At 38.0% G+C, this 9,921-nt stretch overlaps 2 protein-coding genes across 3 annotated transcripts; one reads left to right on the top strand and one right to left on the bottom strand.

The window, feature by feature from the left end:
- The first annotated feature begins 432 nt into the window (after positions 1-432).
- Positions 433-2,889, top strand: LOC147761059 (uncharacterized). Of its 2 annotated transcripts, none has more exons than XM_087015432.1 (2): positions 433-615; positions 1,517-2,889. In XM_087015432.1, the coding sequence occupies exon 2, from the start codon at positions 1,524-1,526 to the stop codon at positions 2,775-2,777; it is 1,254 nt and encodes a 417-aa protein (XP_086871558.1). In that variant the 5' UTR covers positions 433-615; positions 1,517-1,523; the 3' UTR covers positions 2,778-2,889. The 2 variants fall into 2 exon arrangements, with proteins under 2 accessions (XP_086871558.1, XP_086871559.1); XM_087015433.1 differs by lacking the exon at positions 433-615 and adding an exon at positions 644-794.
- Positions 2,890-4,315: 1,426 nt separating this feature from the next.
- On the bottom strand, positions 4,316-9,288 carry LOC106164053 (interferon-induced transmembrane protein 3). Its single transcript, XM_013541839.2, has 3 exons — positions 9,134-9,288; positions 7,188-7,374; positions 4,316-6,876 (listed from the first exon to the last, which is right to left on the bottom strand). The coding sequence occupies exons 2-3, from the start codon at positions 7,339-7,341 to the stop codon at positions 6,542-6,544; spliced, it is 489 nt and encodes a 162-aa protein (XP_013397293.2). The 5' UTR covers positions 7,342-7,374; positions 9,134-9,288; the 3' UTR covers positions 4,316-6,541.
- Between the last annotated feature and the right edge of the window lie 633 nt (positions 9,289-9,921).

A 9,921-nucleotide genomic window follows, 5' to 3' on the forward strand; every position in this document is an offset into this window, starting at 1 on the left:
TCTCTTGAGGGACTGGTATAATCTGACAGATAATAATAATAACACCGGTATATGGTAAAATGATTAATGTTATATGACAACAAATTTAGAGACAAATTGAAAAAAATTAATTATAAAAAATAAGCTATGTCACTTCACCTACTCTTACCCTCATACATTATTCATGTTTTTTGGCCCCCCCCCAAAAAAAAAAATAAAATAAAATAAAAATAAGGTATACCTGTATGTGAACGCAAAGGACGAATTAAAAACGCAGTCACATTTAGACAAAACCAAGTTTCTGCTCCCTCTTTCGTGGACTACTATTTATTTGTCGGGTGTCAAAATAGACTATAATTTTCAGTGTGAAAGGTTGACAAAATTCGGTCCCAGTCCTTCATTCAAAAGGAGCCCCCAATTTCCTGATAACCGCTACCCAAACGTTTATGGTCACGGTCGAGTGTCCAGATGGTGACCGAATGTTGTGTCCACAAGTGGCAGTAACCGCAAATATCCCCTCAGCTGACCAATGCTCAACCATCTGCTGTCAAGGTTATGCGACACTGTGGACAACAAAATATGCAGGGGCTAGCAATCCAATAATACGATACCTAATTGAAATCAAGCATATGCAAGGTACGTACGGGCTCTATGTACATGCATTTCTGACTTTAAAATGGAGCGCTTTGAACGGATGTTTGTGTGTGTATTGGAAGTGATTTGGCCCACAGTAGGACCCAAGGCACGCTTTCTGCAGGAAGACCTCGAGCTTATATAATACCGACCTCTCGAGCATAGAACCATCATCTGAACGCGTGAGTTGGTTTGTCATACATGTACATGTACATGGCGTCATGTTTTCCCTTCTCTTCCCGTGGGTCAGAAAACGAGCGGCGTGCAGCCTCCTGGTCCAGTGGACCTGCTGGTACCTGCTGGTACTTTGCGCTGCTCGTTTTGGTTTTGGAATGGAAAAAAGTGTGTGTGTGTGTGTGTGTGTGTGTGTGCGTGTGTGTGTGTGGTTAGGAGGTGGCGAGGAGGATCGGGAGGGGGGCTCCAATTCACTTACATACATTATATTTGATAACTGAAACCAAACTTACTATACAGCATTTTTTAGTGTTTTTGTAAATAACTTCGTCGGTTACTGATATAATTCAGCCTCAGGTTAGTCGAAATTAAGTATATGGCTTATTGCGTCTCTATTTATGCCTTGTAAGTACGTTTTGCAGTTTGGATTTCTTTGATCGTGACAAAATGTAATTCGCGTGGTTGTAAATTAATTTTCCAGATCAGGGATTACCTGTGTGTCTGCGTGTGTGTTTCATTGTGTTTGACAGAAACAAAATTTCACATTTATTTTGTTTACTATGACAAATTTGCACGACTAAACAATTATTCGATTTACAATATTAAGATAGTGTAATATCAAATGATGTTATGTTAGTTTGTGTCATTTCGACATGTCCTTAACGTAAGGTATAAAGAAGTTTGATTTTTAAGTTCAACTTAAAAAAGAACATTGTATCTTTGTTTTCAGGACAAATATGCCTACCACACCGTTGCCTTGGCTTTTGTCAATACTGGTTATTGTGGGGAGTGTATGGGGCCAAACAGCAAAAATCTCGGTGAATTTCAATTGCAGTACCACGGCAGCTTACATTTCCTACGACGATGCCTCCGGGACCTTTAATCCCACCGAGGGTCGAGTCTACGTCGACGGCTTTTATGACAACGTAAATTGCTTCACCGACGCCGCCCCTTGGACCTTAACGGTGACGTTAGGGACGTGTGGTGTGACCGTAGGCTCGAATTTCACGGTGATATTCCTCCACGATAAGGACTACTTTCTGGCAACCATCGACGAAGCGCAGATTTTCAGTTGCAAGACAAACAGCTTGAACAACACCCTTCGTAATGTCACTGCATACGCACCTGCTGGAGAGATTATACCCATCATTGGTCAAGTGGCCACGGTCCCAGGGTTTGATGTCTCAGTGACCATGGTTCTAAAGAGAGAAAACGACAGTTCGGTTATTGGCATCAACAGCCAGCCAATCACACTGGGCCAGAACGTTACCATGGAGCTGAACGTGACTCAAAACGACAAAGTCAAAATCAAAGCTTCGCACTGCTGGGCGGCGGGTATCATTAAAGACAATACATGGAAAACTCTGGATTTGGTCACAGGGGGTTGCCCCGCAGTTCGGTTCTTCAGCGGGTTCACCCAGGACCCCGTGGACAATCACCTGACTGCAACGTTCCCAATGTTTCTGATCACACCTCGCCACGACACCAACAGGTCCACCGGGTTCTTCTGCACCGTCACCGCATGCAGCGTGGAAAACGAAGACCCAGAATGCTCGCAGTCTGCGTGCCCCGGAGACGACCCAGGGTGGGGAAGGAGGAAGAAAAGATGGGTAAGAGACGACGGCGAATATCTGTTTTGGGACCCTGGTGTGGAAGATAGAAGAGACAAATTCAATGAGACGGCGCCGGAAAACGTTGGTTTGGGGTATTTTGTCGACGTAGTTGAAGAGCCAGCTGTTTCGTTAACGCTGCCGGTGAATCACTCAATAAGGAAAAAGACTATGACAGCCAGGTACAGCAATGATGGTTTCTGTCTAAATCACATTGTGTTTATTGCGGCTGCTGTCCTGGTAGGTATTGTGCTTGTCATATTTGCAGGTCTTTCTGTTTGTTTTCTAATTTCAATTCGATCAACTAGACGACACTTATTTAAAGACCGAGGAAAACCAGACGTGGCTAGACACTCTCAGAAATCAGCATGTTCAAGATGAGAAGGAAAACAAAGGGTTAAAATAAAGTTTCAGTGGAAAGGACCACGGGTGGTCTGAACTAGTTCTTTATGTTGAACAAATCAAAACCAAGAATAAAATGGAGACTAATGCATCACGAGTTGACATAACTTTTATAACGAGGTTTCCTCTTTGCATTTTAAACTGTTTCATGATAGTAACTTATCATCTGCGCTTGTTATATTAATGGCATGGTGTACTTTATCCGGCATTTTGCTTTATTTCATTGTACCCGTTAATAAGTTGAAACAAAAATGAATAAGAAAAAATAAAATGATAATATATTTAGACGGCCAGGAGTCTTCATATAGGTACATAGCCGCCTCCTTTTATGCATGTATGTAATGTGTGTTGCTACTGCCAGAAAACATTTTTCCTTGACGAAACTGAATTTGCTCGTCACCATATTGCCCGATAGAATTCTTTACCGCCATAGGGAGGGAACCATTTGGATGAGAGGAGTCTTCTTTATATCGATGTAAAACCACTTACAAATTTTGGTTACTTTATGAGGCCTTAATTGACTTGACCACTTTCTTTCGAAAAAAGTATCAATCAATGTCTTTCTACCCTTTGAGTATATTTTAAAAGCCAAACGTGAAATCTGATCTAAACTGCTGACCTTCCGGATTGCGGCAGAGGTGATTGTCACATTATTTGGCCTCCAGTTGGCGTCTTAGCACGGTCCAGTATATTTATAACATGGGAAAAACTGTTTTGTTTAGACAGGGGTGTGCAGTGACCATATTAGGACAGTCTGGGGTCCAAACGAAGCCGGTGTAACGAAACTAAGGGTCCGTGTAACGGAGAGTCCGCCTCCATGTAGTTATTATGGTTAGGGTTAGGGCGAGGCCTATTTGTACAAATGAATGGGAGGCGGACTCTGTCATGGGGGGACTCTCTGTCACGTTACATCAACTATTTTGGGGTAGGGCGGGGTGTATGTTTACTTCGTTTTTGGCATATTTTGAAAAATATTAAGAATTTAAAAGCGCCTTATCAACGCCCATAACATTCTGAATATAATCCATTATAAAATGACGTTCTTCATAATCCGAGAAAATGAGTAACTACCAGTATTATTGACAGTCTAACTGTCTGATACACATTTCTCTTGTTTATTTTTATCAAGTTTTAAAAATAAGAATCACCTCTTTCAAAATTTGAATTAAATGGAAATTCCAAATCACTGTAAAACGGTCAATATTTTAGCACGATTGAAATATATTTACCACTAAAGTGATTCAAAATTCGATTTACACTTTTAAAAATGAAAATCTGAATGTGTACATAACAAGGGGTTAATTCCATTATGTTCTACGTCTAGAATTTGAAATACATTGAAATTTCACCAAAACAGAATAAGTCTTTGGTCGTTACTTTAAAAGTTATCCCCAAAAGTCTCACAGGACCAATATGCGAATCGAGTGTGAAAAAAAATCCAATGAACAGTTCTTTCCTGCGTCCTTAAAAAGAGTGCACTGTGAACTATCGACTTGTCACATTACAAAACTCAAAAATACTCAACACGTTTATTCCTACACTTGACTTACATTACACCATGCGTAACAATGTATATGTATGTCTTGGGTAAGATTCCACACGTTCTGGGCGCAACAATATATTTTTGTGTAACTAAATAAAATTATTTTATTACGTAAAAAGAACGCATCTTGCCTCTGAATAGAGACACAAGCTATCCAAAAATTTAATTGGGATATCTATGACAAGACGATCCCGAATGCTGTCACTTAACAGTAAATTAATTTCTAAATTATTTATAATAGGACGAATTCGAAATATTTTCTAAATCAAGAGAAAGGACGTTTTCACTTATCTTTAAGCTTCGTTGTTTATGACCAAAAACAAGACAAATTAAATTACTGACAACAACAAAATTGGAACAACCCTCAACCAAACAAGTGCCAAATAAGAACAATAAGAAAATTATGCTAAAAGTGCAGTTATTGCTTAATATTAAATGACGGTGAGATTGTGAATGTTGATTGATCAAAATAAATTACCTGAAAATAACTATCAGAATGAACAAGATGACAAAAATGCCACAAATATATGCACTTCCATTCTTACCTAATGGCACATTCACAAACAAAAAGAACTGTGTGCACCAACACTTATATCCATGGTCAAACATTGTGACATTAAGTGCTTTTTTATCTCAATAAATATGTCTTGAAACTATGCGAATGTAAGCACTATATGGAAATGATGCAATTTTTATGGAAAAGTTACAGAATGTTATAAGAACTGTTTGTAGTTTTAAAGTTGAATAAATTAAATTACTGGGATAGAGGTAGAAAAGGGCACATACACTGCAGATTAACATTTTTTCTATACATTAAATATATACTCCTCTAATTTGAAATTCAGTGGCTATAAACTTTAACGCTTTTATCAGGTTCTGTAAAGTAAAGCTCATGACATTAACTTTTCTCATATATGATTTAAAAACAGTCAAACCAATTATATTCAGATCTAAGTGTAAAATTGATAGCTGAGAGCAATAAAAATCTGATACAAATCAGCTTACTTTAAATACATTGATTGTGGGCCACCACCGAAGTGACAATTATAATCAAAAATCTTTGACTAAATGTAAGATATGTGCTGGTATTTGAATTGTACAATACTATAAATAACTTAATGACCCAGATACACAAATCTGATCAATTTCTGTATCTGGGCTAAAAACTGGTCATAAAGATCAGAGTTTATCAGGGCATAAAAATCTTCTATAACAGCTTAGATACCTGGGGTGTAATGTACTCCATTCAAACAGTGAAGGTTAAATTAAAAGCACAGGCATTTTAAGCCTGATAAACATAAACTTACAAGATATGACAACTAAAATTAATCACAATATTTGGCCCCATAACTTGCAGCCATAGAAATTAACTTGATAAAAATTACCAATCAATAATTTCTCAGATAAAATCCCTTAAGAAATCATGTGAAATAAAAAATAATAATAAAATTAGAGTGATAATTTAAATCTTGGTGGTGATTCTGCCAGACTAAAAATCAAATTTCTTCAAAATATGTTTGTGCAATAATTATCTTTTAGACTACTATCATTTACAATAATTATTGTACAATGTTTTACCAAACCAAAAGTTATTACCTTTTAGACTACTACCATTCACTACCTGAAAGAACAAAACAGCAAAATGAAGAAATAAATAAAATTGCAAACCATGGTTTCACCATAGGTGCTCTCACTGATTGGCTCTAATAAAGTAATAACCTATATTTCTTACTAAACCGTCCACTTACTCATGGACACTTGCTTAGCTTGTTCCCTGTATCATAAATAAAACTATTAAAATATAACAGTTCAGGGGTATGAAGAAATAAAATTAATCTAAAAAATAAATTTGGTATAACAGATTTGATAGGCAAGAGGGTGGAGAAGTGGGTACAACACATACACAGTTTCTCTTTCAAATAATAATGTGTGAAGTCTCATGCCCTATAAGGCATACACCGGGTGTTATCTTTACACAATGAAAAGGTATCTAGTTTTTGAGTCACTCTTGCCATCGAAATAGAGACTGGTGAATTCCACTCATAAAGGTAAGATTTACAAGTTTTAAACTCAAAAAAGGGCAATGGTTTTGAATAGTGTATGCTTTGATGATAAAAGGAAATGTGTTAAAATTTCCAGGGAAATTACAATGTCACAATAGAAGGGCCTGATGCTCAGTGTGTGTGTCCTTAACTGCAAATTAATCGTACTCATTGTAACTATGAAACAAAGAGGGCAGCACTGCAGCATAAAAAATAACCAGAAACAAGATGATCAGCACAATAAATCCAATGCCCACGCCCAAAGCCCAGTGAGACATGCGACGAGCTTCGGCAGACTTTGCCTGGGCCTCGGTGATGTCTCCGCGATTAATGGCATCTCTGCAGGCGAGAGCTTTCATAATGGCGAAAATACCAATGGGCCAGCAGCAGAAAATGGTTACCACGATGGCGTAAATCATGTGATCTGGAGGGGGGTTGATCATAGGAGTGTGGACCACCATGACAGTCTGAGGCTGGCCTGTGATTGGTTGACCTGAATGATTAATAATATCCATTTATACTGACAATGTAAATGTAAAAAAAAGAAAAAAAAATGAATAAAATGATAATAATAATACTGACAACAAATAAATAGATAAAATGCATGATAATAATCATAATAATTATTATTATTTTTATAAGATAGTTCATAAGTGTATACTTATATAAATCTATCTCTACAGTAAGTATGATATGGTAATGCACTAGATACTGTAACAGTTATACAACCAATCATATGCAGTATAACAGAAGTCTGTTAGGCCACACAGGACAAAAAGCAAGAAGAATAAATAATATCATTACCATATGGTTGACCCTGCGGGTAGTACTGGGCTTGTGGGGGGTATGCCCCCTCCTGTCCATAGGCAGGAGGCCCACCCTGGGGATAGCCCTGCCCCTGGGGTACTTCCTTGGCCTTGTCATACTGACTAGCAGTGGTGTCAGGATTATTGCTCATGTTGGAGAGTGTGGTCGTCTGAGAGGATAGATTCTGAAATAAAAAAAAAAGATTTTATATACACCTTGCCACCTTGTGCCAAAATACCAGTAGGTATCAAACATCTGGTGAGTAACAAGAATGAAGGCAGCAAATTTTGGGTTTCTTCAGCACAATTTTATTTCAATACATATTTAAATAATATTTAAATAAACCTAGAAATAACCATAAAGTTGCATTAAAAATGAGGGGGTGACATGAGAATATTTTTTCTTTTAAGTCTTAGGTGAACATGTACTCCCAAAATATACAGCCATGCCAACAGCCAGCTCCACACTGAATATGTACCCTTTAAATGAAGTGAAGTGAAGTGTACTAGTATCAAAAAGTACCAGTAAAATGCTTTTCTAACACAAGAATGTCAGTGCTAATAATTACTTTGGTGTCCCTTTAAAAGTTTTGGACGAAATCTAATTTAATTTGGCAGTTATAAATATAAAATATATATCTAAGACGTAATTATCTTCGCAACTTTTATATTTGGGCAGGAAAAATAGAAACTGGGCTAAACCCACGCTCGGCTGTCACCTTGATTGGATAGTAAACGATTGTCGTAAAATCGCTAAATGATATTAAAACCGGGTGCATAAACTTGAAAACCACCTACAACAACCTTGGACTACCACATTAATCCAATACAATGCAAAAATAAACTATAACAAGTGGTTAAAGCCTTCAAACCGAATGTCGTAAAGACCCCATATGCCTCCATAGAGACAATAAAATAGAATGAGCTTCTGAAACAAACCTGATCCAGTTCCAACAGAATAATCGAAATAAAATACTGCCGGGCATCGGAGCGGCCTAAAACTTGGCACGCTTACCGCTAATACTGCAGGCTACATCATCCCGTCGCTCGTTTGTAAATTCCGTGCATGGCATACGCACAATCAAACCGTAAAAAACAAATTCTCGGGGTGTCGTTGGCTAGGTCCACTCAACAATCCAATTCAGGAAATGACGTAACCGCAGAGGTCGCATTGTCCAATGGCATGGCTTCTTTTTCGTAATGGTAGGTTAGAGTGGACCTGGCCAACGACACCCCGAGAATTTGTTTTTTACGGTTTGATTGTGCGTATGCCATGCACGGAATTTACAAACGAGCGACGGGATGATGTAGCCTGCAGTATTAGCGGTAAGCGTGCCAAGTTTTAGGCCGCTCCGATGCCCGGCAGTATTTTATTTCGATTATTCTGTTGGAACTGGATCAGGTTTGTTTCAGAAGCTCATTCTATTTTATTGTCTCTATGGAGGCATATGGGGACTTTACGACATTCGGTTTGAAGGCTTTAACCACTTGTTATAGTTTATTTTTGCATTGTATTGGATTAATGTGGTAGTCCAAGGTTGTTGTAGGTGGTTTTCAAGTTTATGCACCGGGTTTTAATATCATTTAGCGATTTTACGACAATCGTTTACTATCCAATCAAGGTGACAGCCGAGCGTGGCTAAACCAATAAGCCGGTAAGTCGTCGGGACTGAACGCACTTTCAGCTCAATTTTTCCTATCAGACGTTATATTAACTTGCAGCAGTTGAACTTATTATCTGTTTTAGTGAGTGAAATTTAAATTCCTATATCTACCGGCATTTTGATACAGACAAAAAATGGGCAAAATTAGACTTGCAGTCGGTACATGACAAAAAGAGTTGTAACTTGAGGCAGAAAACTAAGACAACGGTCCTGATAACGTACGTGACATGGCATGCCCCATAACTAAGAAAAGTAATAGAAAATGCATTATGTGCCTTACCTTTCAAATTTGATTGAATTCACTAAATGTCTCACTCGTTAAATCGTTACAAGAGAATTACGCAGCAGCAGATTTTGTTTTATGTTGTTTATTTCCGGGTGTTGCAATGCAGTCTGGGTAATTGATTGAGTGCAACACAATGGTTGCGACAGCAATTTTCACACCTAACACATTTCTGGTGAATGCTATATATCTCTTTTCTTATCACTGTCATGTATGATTTGATAATATAATCTGAATATCCTAAAGAAAAGACAGAGGTTATCTGACAACAAAGTTAATAAACTGAAGCCATCTCCTGGCAGATTCTGATATGTGAAATTGTACCGTATATGTATGGGTCCCCCTTACAGGGCCGTAGCCTGAGCAAAATGCCAGGGGGGGCAGTAAGCGGACACGAGAGGGCGAAGCTACCGAGGGGGGTGGGTGTGGTGTGTAAAATTCCAAATTCCAGGGGGGGGCAGCTGCCCCCCCTGCCCCCCCGGAGGCTACGGCCCTGCCTTATTTGGTGATGTAATTTGAGAAAATATTAATGACAACCTTGAATGTTTTCACTGGTTTGAAAAATGATTTTGAACCATTTAATACTAAACCAGGCATACAAAAGGCTAAAACTTAGTATAAGGGCCTATCCCAGATGGTTGATAATTTGTCTTTGCTAATAGATAAATAAATAAATAAATAAATAAATAAAAACATATTTTATTTAAATTGTATAACTTTTTTTTTAATGCATGATTGGGAATTTGTAGATTTCTGAATGTCGCGTTAGTACTTTTTTATTTTTT

Source organism: Lingula anatina, chromosome 6 (genome assembly GCF_051362555.1).
Source record: "Lingula anatina isolate TDL-2025a chromosome 6, LinAna3.0, whole genome shotgun sequence".
Classification (NCBI taxonomy): Eukaryota; Metazoa; Brachiopoda; class Lingulata; order Lingulida; family Lingulidae; genus Lingula; species Lingula anatina.

Bases quoted from the DNA above. Each gene is read 5' to 3' on its own strand.
- LOC106164053 (XM_013541839.2), bottom strand. From the start codon at position 7,341: ATGAGCAATAATCCTGACACCACTGCTAGTCAGTATGACAAGGCCAAG. The intron at 6,877-7,187 runs GTAATGATATTA...TTAATCATTCAG, and splicing joins CCCGCAGGGTCAACCATATG to GTCAACCAATCACAGGCCAG.
- LOC147761059 (XM_087015432.1), top strand. From the start codon at position 1,524: ATGCCTACCACACCGTTGCCTTGGCTTTTGTCAATACTGGTTATTGTG.